Source organism: Camelus bactrianus, chromosome 2 (assembly GCF_048773025.1).
Source record: "Camelus bactrianus isolate YW-2024 breed Bactrian camel chromosome 2, ASM4877302v1, whole genome shotgun sequence".
Classification (NCBI taxonomy): Eukaryota; Metazoa; Chordata; class Mammalia; order Artiodactyla; family Camelidae; genus Camelus; species Camelus bactrianus.
This window is the reverse complement of record NC_133540.1, coordinates 84,599,092-84,620,984: the sequence shown is the minus strand read 5'-3', so window position 1 is coordinate 84,620,984 and position 21,893 is coordinate 84,599,092. Positions and strand designations below refer to the sequence as shown.

Here is a 21,893-nt window from a genome sequence, read left to right as displayed (position 1 = left end):
GTAATGATGAGATAGTTGAGACTATTTAGAGAGAATAACAGAGTAATATTAATATCTAACATTTATTGAGTGCTTACTATGTGCTGAATACTGTGTTAAGCACTTTGGATCAGGCTGTTTAATTTTATAACAAGCCTATGAATTCAGTACTATTGAATATATACATATATATAAATGAATCACTATGCTGTACACCGAAAGTTAACACAACATTGTAAACCAATCACATACTTCAATTAAAAAAAAAAAGATATAGTGAAAATACCTCTTAGAAAAGAGGAGGGGGTGGAGCCCGAGGCTTTCACTTGGGCAGGCAGTGCGCCGTCTAACGGGCTCCCCCTCTGGTGTGTGTCAGCCCCGCTGGGCTGGGATAGGGGGCCTGCCCCTCGGGAAGTGGAAGAGAACCCGGGGCCTAGGAAGAAAGATGATGTGGGAGTGCCGAGCTTTGCAAACTGCTTATCTTTCCCAGACTTGCCAGTCACATCCAGCACTCTTCTTTGTGGGGGGAGGGGTGAGTTAAGGGGGATGGAAAGGACTGGAATCCTCAGAAAAATCTCTCCTCACAGAGAGCCGGAGTAGATGAAAGACACTGCACCTCTAACTTAAGACAACATAACGCCTTCAGCTTGAGATGGCACTTCTAACTGTAAGAGACAAGGGTGAGATGGTTTTTCAAGGTCTTTTTAATTCTTGACCCGCAGAGTTATAATCCTATGAGTATCAGAGGGATTGCAGAGTGGGGGCTAATTTCCTGCCGCCTGTTCCTAAGTACCAGGGGCTCTCTGTCTGCATTCCAGGAGGTCTGTTTTAGTGATTAGATCCATTTTTGTTGTTGTTCTTAGTAGTTTAAAATGTAAGTTCTGGATACTGTGAAATGTTTGATTTACAGGCCAGCAGGAACTGTGAGAAACAGACCCAACATTCGCAAGCAGATTCTGGCTATAGAGGTATATGGCAACTTGTGTGGTTTGCTGTCATCGATTGCTTGGTGGTAAACTGCTATTTGGAAAAGAGGATGCATTCTAATTTTAGATACTCCTTCAGGCTCAAACTGCTCTCCTTCATTCATTCACTCATTCACAGGTATCTACTGAGTGACTTCAGAGTCAGTTTTAGACACTGGGGAACTACGGTGAAGAGAATGGATAAAAAATCCCTTCCCTCATGAAACTTACATGGTAGTAGGTATAAAGAAACAATGAACAAATAAACATATAAATAAAATTTATAGTGTCTGAGAGGGTGACAGATTTTTTAGGGGAAAAGTAAAGTGCAGAAGGGAGATAGTTAGGAGGTTGTTACTGGTGGTCGGGGGAGCTCTGAAGGAACTGAGGGGTGGGTGAGACGTGCAGCTGTCGGGGGAAGACGCTTTGGCAGAGGAAATGGCGAACACAGTAACCTTGAGATGAGAGGTCCCAGTGCTGGCCCTTGGGGGCCAGTTACCCTGCGTGGGCCGGGTTTTAAGAGCGACATGATCTGCCATTTGAATTACTCTGGCTCCATTCTGAGGATGACCTAGAAAGCGGAAGGACAGAAGCAAGGGGAGAGCAGTCATGGTCTCATTTTAAACTGAGCTGGTGGTGCACTGGACTAGGGCAGTGGTGGGGGGAGTAGGGTGAGCAGTGATCAAGAGTCTGGAGATAGCCTGCAGTTAGAGTCAATAGGATTTGTTGAAAGATTTATGTGTGGTGTGGGAAGAGTTAAGGATGGCTTAGTTAGGCTTTTGGTCTGAGTAACTAAGAGGTGGAGTTGCCACTTACACTGAGGTGGGCAGGAAGCACAGATGTGGGAGCAGAAAAGCAGGAAGTTGCTTTTGGAAGTGTTGAGGTGCCCGGTGAATACCCACAGGGAGAGGGTCTGGGGGCGACTGGCTTGACAAGAGAAGAGCTCCTGGAGGAAACCTGGGCCGAAGACTGAGACTGGGAAGGCGTTCAGTGTCACAGCATGGGATGTGTTCACCCGGCTGGGGAGGGGAGAGGTGGAAGAGGAGGGGCCAGGGCCAGGTCCTGGGCAGTGCAGTGTGTACAGGCCAGGGGCATAAAGCGGGGAGAGGAGGGAGGATGAGAAGGGGAGATGAGGAAAGAGGAGAACCAGAAGAGAGAGTGGTGTCCTGGAGCCTAGAGGAAATGTGTCAAGAAGGAAAGAGAAACAAACGGAGTCAGATGCCACTAGTCAGACAGGTGAGAAGGTGGAGTCTTGACCATTGGTTTCAGCTCATGAGGTTACTAATGATGTTGACAAGAGCATGATTGGAGTGGGTTCCAGAAGGAACAAGGATGGGAAAAGAGGAATTGGAGAGATCTCATATAGTCACATTTTTGGAAGTGTTTTGCTATAAAGTGTGGCGAAGTAGTGAGGAATTAGCTAGAGGCAGATGTGGCATCAAGAAGGTTTTTTGTTCAAAGTGGGAAGTATGGCAGTTTATTGATTTGCTGGTGGGAATGACCTAGTGATGGGAATGACCTAGTGATGGGAAAACCGATGAGAAAAGAGAGAGAGGACAATGGCTGAAGCCATCCTGCAAAGGCAAGAGGGGCTAGGATGGGGTACGCAAGTGGAGGGTTTGCTCTTGTCTAAGACCACAGACCATCCATACTACAGGAGGCAATGGACCAGGCATGCACAGATGCCAGCGGGTTGTGGACAATTCACTGCGTCTGAGTCAGGCTTGGATAATCAGTGACCACAGTGTGGCTTTACAGTGGCCCTAGCTCTCTGTGCTTGTGGAATTTACGGCTCATGAAAACCTTTACATGCTTATTGCTGTGGCCCTTCAGCCATCCCAGTTGACAGTTGTGTAGTTTCACATTTTGAAATTGCACATGGGCACTACTTTTAATAAGTATCTAATTTACATTTAAGTTACAGTAGTTTAAATTTACCAAATCCTCTGCATAATCTCATCTAAACCTCTCACCCAACCTATGAAGTTGAGACTGTTATTAACCTCCAGTTAACAACTGAAGAAACTGAGCCTAAAGGGAAAATAAAGAACTTGTTCAAGTTCATGTGTTGACTTAACTTCCTGCTTTCAGACACTGCTGTCTGTTCCTCGGTTGTGGGCTGGATTGCTTTGTGGAAGTATTTGAGTGTATGAATTGTATCATTTCTGAGTGCAGTTAATTAACATTGGTTTGCATATGTGATTGTAATCTGAGATTAAGTACTTTTGATACCTTTGAGCTTTCCCCACCAACCCTTTATTTTTCTCCCCAAGACCAAGAATTTTTTTTAAACTTTTTTTTTATTGGGTTATAGTAATTTTACAATGTTGTGTCAAATTCCAGTGTAGAGCACAATTTTTCAGTTATACATGAACATATATATATTCATTGTCACATTTTTTTCTCTGTGAGCTACCATAAGATCTTGTATATATTTCCCTGTGCTATACAGTATAATCTTGTTTATCTATTCTACATTTTGAAATCCCAGTCTCTCCCTACCCCCCCCCCCCCCCGGCAACCACAAGTTTGTATTCTATGTCTATGACCAAGACCAAGAATTTGACAGTCTTTTATAGAACTTTTTGAAGCTACACTAGGGGAAAAATTGGTTGGCTGCATGCAGGTGGGCAGAACATCATCCTTCATGGGGAAGTTTTCCTTTGTAAGTCAGATCTCAGTTTAGGAATTGACAGTAGAATGTTCCATCTATTCTGCAGGGAATGAGTGCAGAGGAGTAGGATCTTCAACTTCCAGATGACCAGAATTGAAAGTTTCCCTTGGCTCCTTGTTTGCTATGCATCAGGCCCTCTAGGCCGCTTGCCTAGAGGCAACTAAGGGTAACAATGCTCACCCACTGTGACTGGTGTGGGAATTAGAGAAGATACATTCTTGAGCACAAAGCACATTACCTAGTATTTATTCCGCAGTAATGGCAGGTGACTGGGCGGCTCCCTTGTCAGTTCCCTTAACTGCGTTCAGGGGATGGTAGCCTGAGGGGATACCAAGTGCATGTTTTCTTTTGGTTACTTTAATTCCCACCTGGAAAATGACTCATTCAGAGTTTAATTTCAGAAATTGTTTCTTACGCGTGCGTTTTAGGAATGGTTTCTTATTTAACATCAGAGAAGACAAAGCTCTATAGAGGAACACCATCTTTATTTTGAGTAAAAATTCAGAAGATATTGTCTGACAGTAGAAAATGGAGCCATCCCAGAGAACCTAGGATGTATGGTTTGCTGTAAGCATGAAGCTCTGGGTATCCTCTTGGGTGCAGAGGAGATGGCCTGTATTCTTCTTAAATTTTCTCGTTCTCCAGTCACTTCATCCAGGCATCAGTATATTGTCTCGATTTCGGTTGTGTGAATTCCCTTTAGCAGAGATGGGAAATTCATACATTAAAATGAAATACTGCTTTTCCTTCCCTTGAAACAGAAAACTGATGGTTCGAGGAAGAGTTACAACTGGGCTTGTTGGTGTAGCCAGATGCTCCTGGGCCATGGGTGTGAAGTCAGCACGTGGTACAGCGTAGACAAAGCAAATGTCCTCCGGTTACTTCTGTTACTTACACATCGTAAACAAGTCCTACTGATGAGAGACGCTGGTCGGTACAAAATCTTGCGTTAAGATGACACTGAGAAGATCGAGTTGAATGGGTTTCTTATCCTCAAGGAATTAATTTGGGGTTAGCTTTGTCAATCCACATCCAAAAGCCCAATTCATCGCTTCCTGTAGAAACTTTCCCCTCCATCACTTGGCTTCTGTGACACTTGAGTTCATTCCCTAAAATGTTGAGGTTTTTTTTTTCTAAACCAGAATTTACAGACGTATTCACCATCGATTTGGTTATAAGGGAGACAGTCTGTGTGTCCTGCTCACACCATGCCTAGTGTGGGTCTTTGGGATGTAGGGAGCCTGTGAAGCAGGAATTGTGTTGCTGCTGCTCCCAGTTTGGAAGCCAGGCTTCCCTTGACTCTGTGATAGGACCATCCTCACTCCTTCTCTGCCTAGTGCAATCAGGTTACTTGCTCTATGCATTGAATAAAGTAAGGGATATTTTGTTTAAATACATTGGTCATTATATTACTGTACTCAAGGAATTTCCAAGTTGCAAAACACGTTCATTTGTGTTCTGGTACTTTACACATTGTTTGAGGTATTAAAAAAAAAAAGGAAATAATGAAAACATAGTGATTCTATAAGGATGCTTTAAGAGCATAAGTTGTAGGTTCATTTATGGGTCTCATGCTCTAACGTGTTTGATGACGTGCATGCAGTTCCCACAGGTGAGCAGTATTTGTGAATCATATAATTTTTTTCAGGGCACTTTATTATACAACAGGACTAGCCTTAGGCTAAAATTATGGAGGTGGGGAACTTTAAAATTCACGTTCTCAGATTTTCCTTTCCATGTGTTCTTCCTTCATCCTTGTTGCCCTCCTTGTTTCTTTCTATTCACTTCCTTCTGCCTTCAAAATCATTTCTGTTATGGGAGAAGTGGTTCACTTTGTGTGTTATCCTTCCCAAGGGTGTTTGCATTTTAGCAGACACAATACTCAAATTTGGCTAAACTTGGGGAATTAAGTTCTAATCGTGAAATTCAGTTTAATGCATAAGTGGCCACCCGTGTTGTAACATAAGACACATCGTATTCAAATGAGTGTCTGTCCCATGTAAGGAATATGGTGCCAAATGGCAATGCCATTTGTTCTTGACTAACCAGTACTGGTATATCCAATTTATAGATTTTTATTTCTTCTTTTTCACCCCATTCTCCTCATTGGCTGAAAATGTTCTGTGATTTATGGTGCCGCACATGACGTGGCAGAGTGAGTCTCTGGGCTTTAGAGTATGACTTGGAGTCATAGCTGAACGTCACACTTATTTGACCTTGGACGCACACCTCTGAGTCCCAGTTTCCTCACCTGTAAAGAATGATTATTAGGGTTGTTATGATGGAAAAATACGTGCAAACCACAGCATCATAAACCACAGTGTATAAATTACACTGTAATGTAGGCTAATGGTAGATGTGACATAAAGTATCTATTATAATTAGTATGCATTCTAGGATTCTTACAAGGAAAAAATTAAAGCAGAAAAAAATTTCTTCTACATCATATCAACTTTGTTAAAAGTTTGTAGCAGGTCAGTTATGCCAATGATACATTAATTAGGAATATGTCTTGATTATAAGCAAGCCAGGTATAGTTTATGGAAAGTTATTATATTCATATTCTCAAACATAAATGAGATGAATATTCACATTGCAGTAAACGTTTTTAAAAATTGAAAGAAATGATCTCTTGAACACATTGAATGCATTTGAAAATGATTTGCATTCTCAAAATTTACTAATCTTGAGATGATTCGAGAATATATTTATTATGCAAGTTAAGGGACGGTCTTGTGAGGTGGTCATGTGTTATGTTGCCTGTGTTCTCTTGTTGCACAGGGTTCTACAATTCTATTTTTCATTCCACAGATTTAACAGGAAAGAGACAGAAAGAGTATGAGCTGGTGACTCCAGTCAGCACGAATTCTGAAGGACACTACCTCTCCCACATTCTTTCTGCAAATCACAAAAAGAGGTCAGCGAGGGATGTGTCTTCCACCTCTGAGCAATTGTTCTTTAACATCACAGCATTTGGAAGGGATTTTCATTTGCGACTAAAGCCCAACACTCAGCTAGTAGCTCCTGGCGCTGTTGTGGAATGGCAGGAGACATCTCCGGTGCCTGGGAATATAACCCACCCTGTTAATGACCGGCAACCAGGAAGTGCCTCCGAAAGAGTCTGGAAAACAGAGCCTTTGCAGACTAACTGTGCTTATGTTGGTGACATCATGGACATTCCGGGAACCTCTGTTGCCATTAGCAACTGTGATGGTCTGGTAAGACTCATTGCCTTTTGTGTCTGATGTTTGCAGGTGTTTGGGAGTGCGGGGTGGCTGCAGCATGGTTTGGAAGGTGAAAGTGGAAAGAAAGCCTCATTATGATATTTTAAGTTCAGGAAGAAGCGCTAGAAAGCATTATACTTACTATCCAAGATGTGTGCTTTGGCTTAATTTTGACAGGAAGACAACATTATTCTAAGAAACCAAAGACAACTATTTTAGCATTCTTTGCTTATATTTTCACTTGTGTTATGTTGAGCAATTTTATTTCCTTATTTCTTTCAAAGCATTCTGAGAACTTTCTAAAGAAGCAGAGATTCCTTCAAAGTGATAGTATTTCAGTTTTTATGTGGAAAGGTTGGATATTTTCTTTTGAAAGCATTCTTTCGCTTCCACACAGAATGCTAGAGTGGGGAATGAGAAATTTGTTAGAATTTGTTCCAATAGCATTACTCTGTGAACATCCTCTTTGCCTGGTGACTTTGGCTCATTTTTTTTTTCCCTCTATTTTTGAATAACAGGCCCCTATCTTGCTCTTCAGTTTTGTGGTTGAGGCCAATAGTAACTTATCCCGCTTTACATGCTCTGAAGATGGGAAGTATTTTTATTTATTTTGTATCTCCAGATGTTATTTGAAAAGCGTGTCAATGTTTATGCCTCTTCCCTTCACAGTTGACTCCAAGTCTTTGTTCAAAAAGAGCAACCATTTTTCCTCGTATGGTTGCCAGGCTGCTGTTTCTTGGGAGTTTAGAGCTGTTCTTTGTTTCGTCTCTCTACGAGAGTTCTCAGAATGCTCTTTGCAGTCCTGCTTGTAATGATTCTGCTTTGGCGGGTCCTCCAGCAACACCTTGAATGCTCTTCTGCGGCCCTCCCCGTGCGTGAGCACAGCCCAGAGGAGTTATGGTGCTGTACGTTTTACCAAACGCTGGTCAGTTCCTGGTTGTAGGCTCTGTCTGGGGGTCTTGTACTGCCTCTTGATGTTCCGTGGGGTTTTAGGAATCATCATAGGAAACTGAATAGAGTGTGTGTGGCAGTTCCAAGTCGGCAAATTGGACTTCATGTCAGTTTAGGATTCGACTGTCGCGTCTGGTGCTGGACCATTTACTCTGGGCTTGGAAGGCACAAGGGATCTCTCCAGTTCCTCTCGTTTCACACAAACATTCAACAGACCTGGATTAACTAGGTCGTTGAATTAAAAAATGGAAAGAAAGCACATTCTGGAAGACTAAGCTTAAAGTATTTGCTAAGAGAGCGTGATTCAATACTACTCAGATGATAACGGAAATAAATCACAGAAAGGTAGTTTTATAATAGTTCTAAGTAAAATATATTGAGTATTAAACCTCATTCAGTGTTATTGTTTAGTTTTTATAGCATAAAAACTATGTACATTTTATCTCCTCAGTTTAGATTGAAGCTTGGCATATAAGATTTGAAGCTTGAAGATAAGTTTAAGGAAGACAAAAGGCAAAGAATTTTAATGGTTTATCATAGTGATTTTTAAACCTGACTTAGCAATGAGTATTTTTCTTCTTGTGCATGTCAAATTATCTAATCATATAGATACAGAAATCTGGGGCATTAACGAGTTGTTTTAAGGAAGAGGAAAATGGATACAGAACGTGACTGAACATTGATTATTAGGATTGATTTCTCATTTTTAAGATACAGTGTTAGCTACTGACATCATGTATATGTTGATATAGTGTGTGTGTGTATACAGCAGTACCAGTGTATACTACAAGTATCCATTTGTTCCATTCTTTGATCTGCTAATTAATTAATTAATTAAAAGATATTTGTAGGAAGCCAGTTATGGGCCAAGCGCTATCCCAGGCACTGTGAAATGGTAAAGGAATGATCACAATCACCGTTCTCATGGAGCTCAAAGATGTTAAATTTGCCGGGGATTTTAAGTGTCAAAGTATCTGGCATATATGCACATGTGTACATGTATATGTATATATATGCACATGTGTTTAAATCATGTTTAGCTTTAAAAAATTATGGTAAAGGGAAGTATGTTCTGGAGAGATTTTATGAGTGGGGACAGTTTCAAACCAGACATAAGTGATTCAGGCCTTGAGCTTGATCCAGGGAAAGGGTGGGGTCTGGCCTACAGCAGGCCGTGCTGACTCTGTGGGTACGCAGAGGCAGAAGCCTTTCCTAGAGTCCAGCTCAGAGCAGCTATGAGCTTGGGAGGAAGAATAAAGATGGTGGTGGGAGAGACAGCGTCATAGAGAGCAGATGGTTACACTGGAGGGGTAATGCCAGTGGCTACTTCATTAAGCTGGGGACAAGTTCTTAAAATTGCAGAGTTGCACTGGATGGGGTACACCTCTTAGCAGAGATGAAACGGGAAGTGAAATTGATGGGAATGTAAATAAATTTGGCTGATTAGCTGATTCCTCAACCCTTTTTGTTCCTTTAACTTGCTATATAGGGATTTAAGCTTGACCTTCTTGACCTGAGGAAGGGAAGCAGGGCTACTCAAATAACAGACATGCCTGAGGATTAACCTGACGGGCTATAAAGCCATTGCCCCAGGAAGCTCTGAGATACTAGTCAAATCCAAGTTTCCTGGTAGAAAGCACGGCCACTCCTGGCCTGAACATACCAACGGGAAGATCCCTGTCCAGCAAATGTAAAGTTGTCTCCCGCTATGGAGGAGAACGGCAGTGAAGCCCTACCTGGTGTCGATGGGATTCCAGGGATTTGATTTTCTACATGTGTCCTTTGAAGCTCTTGCTCATAGAAAGGGAGCACGGGCATTAATTTTTCATTTCCATTAGAGAGTTCTTAGCATGACCTTTGCCCTGAGTGAAATTCCTTACCTCTTTATTTTTATTTTTTACTTTTTGATCTATGTATTTATTACTTATTTCTACCACCTAGAATATTGCCTGGCGTAGTGGGCACTCAGTAAATATTTGTGAATGATTGAATGATTCAAATGAGACACTCTGTGCTTTTTCCTATGTGCCGTTTTACTCCTGAACTTTAATTTATGAAACTGTGACAACTGTTGTCTTTAGTTCTTTAAAGGCCTTTAAAAATGTATGGATTTATTCTTTTAACTTAGTCATGTTCCAAGTACAGGTTGAGAAATAAATTAATTGCAACAGAGTGCAGTGTTTCTGTATGTGTCCATGTCTGCAAGGCTGTGTGGAAGCATATGGAGAGGTGTAAGATGGTGGTTGTTGCTGCTACACAGTGGTGGTCAGTCAGACCCATATCACTGACTTGGGGCACCTACAGCAGGCTGAGAGCAGGAGAATGAACCTGATCAGTCAGGCTGCTTCCCGATGTGCTCAGAGGAGGTGTGCGTCTCACTTTGGCCTCAGTCTGGCCTTAGACCCCTTTCCTCTTCTTTCTCTAATGCTACCTTGTTTAAGTTTGAAATGGGCAGTGGACTGAGACAGAATTAATTTTTATTAAACAGAATTCTTTAATTAAAAAAATAGTGCTATTCAAAGTGTCTCTGTAGACTCAGGTTTTTGACAAGATACATGCAGAGAGTGAGACTATATACAGAAACTTTTTAAACAATGTAACAGTTATTATATTTGTATTGAATCTAATAATTTTTTTTAAAAGTTGGGGCTGGTGTTTTCTGCTTTTTTTTTCATTTCATTTTTCTAGTAATTAGTTTTTCAAAATTATGGGTCTGAGGCCAACTGGGGAGAAAAGAAACTTTTTTTCCTCCAGATAGTTTGAAAAGCAAGCAGTAATGCTCAGCTATTTTTAATCCTTTGGACATCAGAAACTTGACTGAAATAGGTAGATTTTACTTATTCCAGGAACCTGTATGAAATGACAAGAAAGTTATTTTAACACGGGCATTATTGAGGAGGATAGAAAAATGCCGTGAGTGACATTCAGAGCCGTGGTCTAGAATGTGACTAGGCTTAGATATGCATAATGACTAAATTGTTATTCTGTGGGTTTCTGAAATCAACGTCAAAGTCTTCTGCAGGGAGGAACTGACAGTGACTCTCAGCCAGTGTGGCCAAGGATATCTATTCCTGTCTAGCATGACCTTTTCCTGTTCTTTGCCACGATTATCATTTATGAGTGGCTGCTAATTCTTTACCAATTCCAGCTTTATGCCTGCTCTAGTCTGTCCTATTTATGGGTGAGAATTTATGGGTGAGATTATTGCAATGTTCAATCACGGGATTGTCCTTGTTTTCTGACAGCATTCAATTTTTTAAAAAGCCTGCTTCTCTGGAACCTCTTCCAAATTACTCATCCAAAGCCTACATCCCGTTAATAGGTTCTTTCTAAAGCTCTCTCACTGAGAGGCTTGCGATTCCCTCTGGTGTGCGCTCAGCTCCGTGCAACATGTAATAAACCCAGCTTGTCAACTGGAGATGTGTTCCTCGTGGTCCTTGGCCTGAGGCTGGAGAAATGCTTTTCCTCTCTGCTTCTGTGTCTCTGAAGCGAGAGTCCAGTGGTCAGGAGTCACGGTGATGGCAGGCGTTTCACACACTTCTGAGCGCGAAGACACGTCTGCCTGGGAATCCCTGTTGAAAGTAGGTTTCTTTATTCCACGGAGCCCTGGCACTTGCCCTGTAACACCATACAGTCTCCCCTGTGAGTAGTGGTGGCTCACAGTCATATTTTGTGGTCTTCAGATTTGCCAAAATAAAGGGTCACTTGGTTAGTGGGCTTTATGTCATGTATTCACAACATAAGGAAACTGGATTTTTCTGGACTTGCTAGAACAATACTGCTGTGTTAATTCCCCTGGATTACCATCAGTGGAGACTGATTGGGAGTGGAAGAACTGACTGGTGTGGGCTGATTTTACAATCAAGGGAGCTTATCTGGGACAGAAGTTTTCAGTTTTTTTTTTAACATTTGGGATTCTCCTTCAAATGAAATCACTGGGGGTTACCTAACAAAATAATACGTAAAATGGGTAAGCTCAGGGAGGGCCAGGTGAAAACACAGGTAGAGATGCTCTTCCTCCTGCCTGGTGCTCACTCCAGACCACTTGTAGGTGCCCTGGGGCGTCTATCGGGGATCTTCTCTATTACAGCAGGGGTCTCAGAAGCTTGAGGTTAACCATCTGGGGACCATAAACAGAACCTCTTTTCTAAAATATCTGGTAGTCACATCTGGTTAGTATTGCAGTTATCTGATCCTTTTTAGATTTGGGGCATGGCCAGATGAAGTCTTTGTGGACAGCTGCAAATTTACAAGGAAAACAGTCTTAAGACTTCTCTGCCTTAAGACTTATGCTTTGGGACTTGGTCTCTTCAAATGTATGTTCTTGCCTTGCTTATTTCCTTAAGTCCAGTTCCAGAGACACTTTTTAAAAAGTCTGTTTTAAAAGGTATTGTGAGCCAGTGTGCTTGGGCTTGAGAACATTTGACTGGAGATTATAAATACCACTCAATCTGGTAAATGAAATGTTTGGTACTAAAAATAGTTCCAAATCTGTAGCTATTTATAGTGGACTCAGAGTTTTCAAGGACTGATGCTTAGATGCTGACATTTGAACGTCTGCTTTTATAAGGCAAACCTGATCGTTAAAGGCCAGGCACCTGCCACATTTTTCTCCTATGGAACATGTCTGTCGAAGGTGTCATGTATTTTACTGAAGGCACAGAGGGAGATGTGTGTCTTCACAGTTTTCATGCTGATGTAAGAAACCTCAGAAGGTATGAGGAATAAAGGACTGAAATTTTGTTTCACGTCTGGGCACCTACACGAGGCTGTTTTAGCAGTGCATGATTAGAAGACACTCCGAGCCCCCATACCTTGTAATTTCCAGAAGTTGAAGGGGAAAAGTGGTTAAGTGTCCTCTAATTTAACTAGTTTGGGAGAACCAGTACCATGACAAGGCCTCACTACTTCTCACCTGAGATTTAGCCAAGTTGTGGCCCTACAGTGTTAATCCTCGTGGTGAGTAGTGCCTGCCTGGGCTGGGTCTGGGCTGTGGATACATTTCCCAGCCTGCCTCCTTTCTCAAGTGCATAGGCAGCCAGTTTGTGCTTAGCCAGGGTGAAGAAGGAGGGTTTGGCAAAGTCCTTGATCATTTTCACATTTTGCATCTAATTTGCATCAACCCAGAGTCATGCATATGTCAAGCCTTTTCCAGATTTTTTGGCTGCAATTCTCTTGTGTAATTTAGTCGATCTTATAGAAAAAATACCCAAGGATGTGAGTTTGGAATAAAGTTGGAAGTGGAAAAAAAAAAAAAGTCTAAATGTTTTCAGATTTTGAACTTACTTCTTTTTAATAGTTATTTTGTAGTTAATCTAAACTATTCATGTTTGTTTATAAGTACCACTTGGTCAGCTTATGATTTGATTTACATCAATTTGATTATGATTCATTTCCCATTATCTTGTCTAACTTTGGTATAGTGGTACATTTTTTAATTAAGTTTAAAGATGAGTTAAAAATTGAGAAAGAAAGTAAATATGATATTACACATATTTCTTTGTATAGGAATGGAAAAACAGAAAGTAAAAGGGGAGGGAAAGTGCTTTTTCTTTCTGCTCTTGGCCTGGGAAGTAATGCTTGCTAGTCTTTTCAGTGCCTTGGCAACTAGGGCTTCATTATACCCCTAATATCGAGTTTTAGATACTCAAGAAATGCTTTAGGAACTGTAAAATAGTGATGACCACATCTTTAATATCTTCTTCTGGATAAATTATCTTTAAAACAAGAACAAAAGCGCAGCGAGATATTGATATGAGGCCCTTGTGCATAATCAGGCTTTGAGGTCACAGAGTTCTTGTAAATGAAACCCAACCTCAAGGTTCTTAACCGTAAAAACTGTGTTATTCATTTGTCTTAATAATCTTTGGCTTTAGAAATAGTGATCACTCAATAAAGCATTTTGAAAAGCTAAGATATGTAGAGTGTAGACTAATTGCTGTGGGAAATACTGAGACATAACCTTTGTCTTCCAAGAGTGCTGGAAATAAGACACGCAAAAGCATAACCAAAGTACAAGGCAGAATGTTTTAAACTCTCTAAGACTAGAAGAGATGGGCTGTGAGACTCTGGATGATGGAAAGATTGTTTCTGCCTTGAAGGATGGTAGAAAGTTCCTGGAGAAAGCAATATTTGTGACATCAGACAATTGAAAAGAGAACCATGTATGTGAAAGCGATCACTGATAATGGCAGAGGATGAGATGGCGAGGAGGAGGAGCCTCTGAGGAAAGTAGGAGGTTTTGTGATGGCCATTAAAACGAAGAGACGATGGGGTAAGTTGATTTCGTGAACTCTGTAACATATATAATGAATACACGGGAGAACCAAAGTAGTCTTGGTCAGTATTTACCTTAATATAGGATCAAATATGATACAAGAGAGAGAGACAGAGAGACAGAGAGAGAAGGGGGGTAAATCCTAGAGATGTGTCTCAAGGCCGAAGTCAGTGGCTGTGTAGGTGATATTGACAGGCTTGCCCGGGCATTCGGAATGAGAGAGAGGCGAGGATTCCTGTTCCTTGATTATGTTGCTTTCTTCCTAGAAAAGTTTTGCGAAAGTCATAGGACCTTCTGTGGAGTTTAGGGAGGTTTTTTTTTTCTCTCAGTAACTTTTTTCTCAGTTTTGTTCCCCACATGTTCTCTTAAGGGGGTTATGAACAATGAATTTGAAAACTCTGACTTCTCCCATCATCAGCCTTCATCTTTTCAAGTTTGGTGAATTAAGTGCCTTGTTTAGTAAACCTCTTTCTATGGCTGTACTTTCTTCCATCTGAAATGTTTTCCTCACTTTCTTATTGTATTTACTTATACAATACTTATATGTTCTTATGCCTTACATCTTTCTGCTCTCTCAGGAGAATCTCTAATATTGTTTTAGTGACTTGTTTACAGCATAAAGAGTAATTTGATCAGCTCTACCTAACTTCCAAAAAAACAAAACATATAAGAATAACCCTATCAATAAATGAGTTGCTTTTGATATTAAATTCCATTTTATTTTATGTCATTTAACATATTTACTATACTTATATGAGTGTGTGTGTATGGAAATATATGTATATATGCATACATAAATATTTATACACACATAAACACACAAATGTATACACATACGCACACATCTATATGAAAAACCATAGAAAAGGCAGAGAAAATCAGTGTTTAATTACATGCTTTGATTCAAAGGCCAGTGACAAATTTGTTGTTAGGTCTTTAGTACTGGTGGCAGAGCTGGATTGGCCCTAAGGTCTGTGGACAACAAAGCGCCTAGTGGTTCCCATGCCTCAGGCTACCTGAATGTGCTCCTCATAATGTGGGTGGCTGACAAGGAGGCCAGGACATTTATTAACGTGTATATTTTTAATACTGTTAGAAATATAGAGAGATTAATCAGAAATGCAATTGAAAAAGGAGGTTTTATCTTACTATTGTCAGTCTATGACAATGAAACTAAAAAAAAATATTTTGGAGAAAAAAAACCCAATTGTACTTTTTGTTAAGGTAGGCAGATTTGAATTCTCTGTCTCTAAAATAAGAAATTTTAAACACTTGTTTTTTTTTTCATTTATTTTCAAAGGAGCTGATTACTTTTTGAGCAATATTAGACTTCGCTAAATGTGTCAAGAGATTATCATTGCTCTTATTGTGGTTTAATTGTCAGTTCTTTGATAAACAGGTTCAAATCTTCCATAACTATAACAAATTTCTAAAAATTCTGGTTTATTGATTGAAGAAACAGGGATATATGATTGCACCGATGTCTTAAGTCCAGAGTCAGTAGTCTTAAAGAAACAGAAAGACAGTATATAGTCTGATCAGTTTTGAAAAACATTATCTAGTTTACTTTTATAAAATATTTAGAAGATACTAAATTTAGAGTTTTATAGTGCGAATGATCAATAAACACCAAAGAAGAGGAACAGCAGCCAAACTAAGTATTTTTAGAGTTATGATACTTTGGAAGAGTTCAGTTTGGTAAAATCTAAGTGCTATTGATGAAAGAAGTGAAAATTTTGTAAAATGGTTGAGGGAAATGGCTCATGCTGGGAGCGGGCGTGGTGTTGGTTTAGAATCAGGGAAACCTGGACTCCACTTTCAGTTCTACTGCCTATCAGCCTTGTGACCTTCAACAAGTTATTTAACCTTTTGGAAGTCTTTTTCCTTCCGTGAAGTGGGGAAAGTAATGCTTGTTAGGTCAAGGCCTTACCAGAATGTTGATGCGTCTTTCACACAGCCTAGCTCTAGGAAGTTGCTGATTGTTGCTACAATCCCTTTCTTTCTTTTTCCATTTATTATAATTACTTGTCCTTAATATTTTCATAATTAGTAATAATGACGATGAGGATTAAGTTTGCAAAATAAAAAAGGCTGCAGTTATCTAACTCAGCCTGTGACCTGACTTATGGAAAACACAGTCTCCTGTGAAGTGAATACTTTGGGGGAAAATCCTGTAATTTTCAGATCACTTTCTCCACCTGATACAGGGCTCCTTTAGCATCCTCTTCTCTGAGGGATGCTCTGATCTGTGCTCTCCTGAAGACTCTTAAGGATGGGAGACTCACTCCTTTCCATCTTCTTTATATACATATACAGCTCTGCCATGTAGAAAGTTCTTGCTTAGATTCTATTTAGAAATATAAAGTGAAAATATCTTGTTCCGTGTATTAGCATCTTCAGAGTTGATAAAGGTGATGGTAACTGTGATTGACCTCTTACTGTTGTTATTATTATAATACTTCAGTTTTATACAGTTGACCACTCAGTCATTCAGTGCATGTATGTACACAGCACACTACTCCTGCTTTAGAAACATTTCCCTTTGGTGGTGTGGTATAGCCATGGATGGAATGGAATTAATGAGGCATAAGTCATAATTTTAACATCTCTCTCAGGCCTTTCGTTTTGCTCAGATATTTTAAATTATGAATCTCAGAATGAGACATTTTGGGGATAAAGAGTTTGGTGGCATTAGGTGGTATATACTGTTGCTCAGGGTCTGATTTTCTTTTCTTGTTTCTTTCATATCTCCTATTTGGTGATGTTAGTTAATATGCTATGCTATCTTATATCTATTTTTTTCCAGTCTAGAATCTTCCATTAAAAAAAAAAAGCATACAGCAGAGAGGATGCATTATTTACAGGTCTATGGAGGCAATTGGGATTGGGGGTGGAGATAAAGGTGGCATGGTGGGTCCCTAGCTTCAACTACCAGAAAATGCATTTTTGAACTAAAATGGCATATAAAAGTAGGCTTTTGGGGGTCCTGGTGAGTTTTTTGACTAGCTGATAGAACTTTCCAATCCCAATTTAAAACATATGAGATTTCTGGAAGGCCTGCTTCTGTCCGGTGGTGTCCTTCAATATGGAAGATCTTTATAGATTGAGAGGGCTGTGCTGTTAGAAGCTTGGGTGTCATGTGAATATAGCGGGACCCAGTCTGAGCAAGTAAGCCCAAAAGAAAATGAAGAACAGCACTTAGAGAGAGATTCTGCAAATGTTAGCAACCCAAACACAGTGGGAAACGTTTTATTTAGCATTATCTGTGAAATGTGATGCTTTCTAACATAGTGATTGGAATCTTGGGGTAGTACTTCCTTTGGGCTTGCAGGATATTTGATCTTGCTTATAGGGTGCCAATATGTCATGCTTTCCTGCCTGGCTTCATATAGTCCTTTATTTTGCATACCTGGCTCTGAGGATGGTATTAACTGGCTGCCAGGACAAGAAAACAGACCAAGCATAGTGATGTGGGCCCAGATAAAATTAAGTCACCGTGAGAGCTCTGTTTCTATTTGGTCAGCTGCACATCATTGTCACATTTGGCTTGAACTATGGTACCACACCAAGACCTAGCATAATGGTGGGGGAGGTCTCCAGAAACCTAGTATATTGGCCCTAGACCCTAACCATTAAACTAAAAATTTTAGGGAGAGTTTTTTTTTTGTTTTTTTTGTTTTTTTTTTTTATGTGCTATGCTTGGAAACATTTTAGAAACATGTTAACCTATGAAGATGTTTAAATTAAATTTGGGCTGTACTCATGAAACTACCTTGTTATCTTCCCCATGCTTAAAAATTAGGGGTTTGAATTAGATCTGTGATTTTTTTGTTGTTGTTCTACCTGTTGGATCTTATGTTTTGAAATATTTTGTAAACCAGATAAATGATTTATCAAGTAATTAATCATTTAACCTATCTATTAATAATCAAAAAATAATAATACAAAATTGTGCTGGTCTAAGTCCCCAGTGAGTACAAATTACTCTCCCTCTGTACTGGTTGATGATCTTTTCTAATAAAAAGATTAAATTGTTCATTGACCTGTACTGTTCTGTTCAGCCTTATGACGTAGAGACAGTCATTCACAGATCTGCATTGCTGCCTCCACTGGTCCCTAGGAGCCCAGCGACTTAAAATTAGGAAACTGCTGACTATAAGCTTCCTGAGATTCCTTCTGGAACTGTTGTTCTTTGACTCTGTAACTAAGTTTGTGTTCTGTTTATCCTTACGGACAGTGCAGTCCTGGCCCAAGGGAGAAATCAAAACATCACACTAACCATTATTCATTAATCCTAGTTTGGAGTGGAAATTGCATGTGTATTACCTTTGAGATATGATTACTTTCTAATAATGCTCTTTCTTTCCTTCTTTCCTTCTTTCTTTCCTTCTTTCTTTCCTTCTTTCTTTCCTTCTTTCTTTCCTTCTTTCTTTCCTTCTTTCTTTCCTTCTTTCTTTCTTTCTTTCTTTCCTTCTTTCTTTCCTTCTTTCCTTCTTTCTTTCTTTCTTTCTTTCTTTCTTTCTTTCTTTCTTTCTTTCTTTCTTTCTTTCTTTCTTTCTTTCTTTCTTTCTTTCTTTCTTTCTTTCTTTCTTTCTTTCTTTCTTTCTTTCTTGTTTATTTTTAATCCACTAAGTATGCACAAATCCTGTGTTCTTGAAGACTTCAAAGAACCTAACTGCTATTACCATTTTGGGAGATATTATAGCTTGACTCCTAATGCAATGTGGAAATAATCAGATTAGAGAGAAATCTGCCGATCTGTCTACCTACCTATCTACACGTGCATGTGTATATTAGAGAAATATATTTAGAAGTTTATAAAACATTAATAGCAGAAGGGACTGCCCCTTGGATATGCTGTACGGGAGGACCAAGTTACCTCATCATAGCAATGTTGTGCCAGCTCTGTTGATGCAGCCGTTTCCCTGGGAGAGTTCCTCATACATTGCATTTGAGGAAGAGCTAACCGATGCTGAGAACCATCATTCTTCCCAAGGGGCCGCTAACCTTAGTGTGCATCAGAACCTCCTGCGGGCTTGCTGAAACATTGCTTGCTAGGTGCCACCTCACAGTTTCTGATTTAGTAGGTTTGCAGAAGGACCTGAAAGCTTACATTTCTAACATGATCTCAGTCAGTGCCAGACACCATAACTCAGCTGTCTGCTTCTTGTTTGTGTGCAGGGATACTGGATACTAGTTTTTCCCAGCTGATCTGCTTTCTCTGGTAAAAAAAGTTTGAACTTTTTCTTTCTTTTGGTCTGTAATGCTGTCTTGGCCCTTGCCCACTGCCCAGTCATAATTCCAGCCAGTTTGACTCAGCACCTGTCAGTCCCACGTTGGATTAACTGTGCACAACTACAACTTCCTCTCTTGGTCCTCTTGCCCGGAGGCTGCATGTACGTTGGAAGCACTGGTAAGCGCTATCTCCTGAGGCCAAGCTCTGGCAGAATACAGAAACTGTGAACTTGGACAAACCGCTTAATGTGTCTGATCCTTGGATACCTCTTTTGATTCATGTAAAGATTTCCCAATGGTAGATGGAGCTTGTATCCTCATTTTAATTTATTCAGTAGCCAGCAGTCACTATGAAGTGCTTGTAAGTTTCTGAAGTTACTTTGCTTTCAAGAACTGGTGGCGGGACTGTGCCGTGGGGCAGCACAGAGACCTTGAGGTCTTCAGTCATCCTGTGCTTTAACAGTGTGGGGCCATCACACTTTTTGGGCTCTCATGAATCAAGCATGTACTCTGTCCATACACCAGCTCAGTGCTACACTGAGCTGTATCTACACTCTCAACCTAGATGATCTCGTGTGATTTTGTGGCTTCAAATATCATCAAATAGCAATGACTCCGTGGGTCTGGCCCTGACCTCTTCCCTGAGCTCTAGACTTTTACGTGTGTCCTGCTTCCCATTCAGCTTCTCCACTTGGATGTCAGGTAGCCGTCTCAAACTTAACAGTGCTGAAGATCGTCCCTTAACAGCTACCCCTGTGTGACTTCCTCCAAACAGAAAAGTTTGAGCCATAATTCTCAGGCTGCAAATATAGGCTTATGCTAGACTCCTCTTTCCCTCATCTCTTTCGTAAAACCCATGCATAAATCTTCAGATTGTTCTCTAAAATATATTCTGAATCTACATATGAAATCTCCAATGCTACAGCTTTGGTTTAAACCATTATCCCATTATCGTTTCTCCCCTGGATACTACAGAGACCTCCTGGAGGTTTGCTTTTTGCTTTTTTTTTTTTTTTGGTCCATTTGTGTCTCTCTTCATCCTTTACATAAAAGTTGAAGTGACCTTTCTAAACATGATGAACTTTTCTTTGTTTAAAAGCTTTCAGTTGCTTCCCATTAAAATTCACATTCTTGCCATGACTTTTAAGACCCTATGTCCGTAGTTCTAATAAGCACTGTGTCTCATAATCACCTAAAGAGCTTTTAAAAAAATATAGATGCCGAAACCCCAGCCCCAGCAATATAGATTCATTTAGTTTGGAGTAAAGCTCAGCATAAGTAGACTAAATACTGCTCTAGATGTTTCTTTTCTTTTTTTTTTTAAACATTTTTTTATTGAGTTATAGTCATTTTACAATGTTGTGTCAAACTCCAGTGTGGAGCACAATTTTTCAGTTATACATGAACATACATATATTCATTGTCACATTTTTTTTCTCTGTGAGCTACCACAAGATCTTGTATATATTTCCCTGTGCTATACAGTATAATCTTGTTTATCTATTCTACATATGCCTTTCGGTATCTACAAATTCTGGACTACAGTCTATCCTTTCACACCCCCATCCCCCTTGGCAACTGCAAGTTTGTATTCTATGTCTATGAGTCTGTTTCTGTTTTGTATTTATCTAGATGTTTCTAATGTGCAACTTGAGTTGAGAATCATTGTTCTATCTAGGAGGCCTTTAACCTTAGTGGGCATGAGAGGGCTTGTTAAAACATAGATTTCTAGGTGCCACATGAGGGTTTCTATTTCAGTAGATCTGCAGAGGAGCCTGAAAATTTGCATTCCTAGCAAGTTCCCAGGTGACCCTACGTTTGGAGAACCACTGTTCTGCAAGATCTGGTCTTGGCATTTTTCTCTGATATCATTCCCTTGTTCGCTACGTTCAGCCCCTCTGGTCGTCCTTTGTCTTTCAAATCCAAATTTTTTCTGTCTCTAGCCCTTTGGAAATGTTGTTTTTTTGTCTCAGAACATTCTTTTCTAGATCGTTAAATAGAGAGTCCTACTCATCATTTGGGTGTTAACTTAAATTCCATTTCCTCAAAGAGGACTTTTTTGGCCTTCTAGCTGAAACAGAAACCTTGATCACTTTACACTATGGTAGTGTTTTCAATCTTACTTGTAGCCATTATTGGCATCTAAAATTTATCTTGAATTTGTTTTTTACATTTATTGTTGAGGGCTCTCTCTACTGAGGACAAGGACTCTTTCTTCTGGGTCTTGTGCCACAATGCTTGGCACACAGTGTTTGCTCAGCAAATCATTATTGACAAACTGAATGGTGTGAATATTGGCATCGGGAATTGATTACCACTTTTGAAAGGTGAATTATAGACCTTCCTTGATGTGTTTAGATTTCCCAGTGTGTAACTTTCACACACAAAGGGAGTGCTATGAACTTGAAAGTTTTAAGGTTCCTAAAGTTTCGTGTAAATCAATTCCATCCTCCTGAATAGTGTTTTAATGCTGTGGTTTCACAAGTAAGCTTTTTTTTCCCCTTCTCATTCTCCATATCTTCTTCTTTTACATATGAGCCAGTGAAGGGACAATATCATTTTGATGCAAGCCCACACTTGAGTTCAAC

At 40.0% G+C, this 21,893-nt stretch overlaps 1 protein-coding gene across 3 annotated transcripts in view; it reads left to right on the top strand.

Moving 5' to 3' along the window:
- The window catches only part of ADAMTS3 (ADAM metallopeptidase with thrombospondin type 1 motif 3), a 240,524-nt gene that overhangs the window by 12,933 nt on the left and 205,698 nt on the right, over window positions 1-21,893 (top strand). For all 3 annotated transcript variants that reach the window (XM_010969355.3, XM_045506173.2, XM_074344813.1), the window contains exon 3: window positions 6,430-6,836. In XM_010969355.3, coding sequence (XP_010967657.1) covers window positions 6,430-6,836 — 407 coding nt within the window. The remainder of the gene's footprint in view (window positions 1-6,429; window positions 6,837-21,893) is intronic.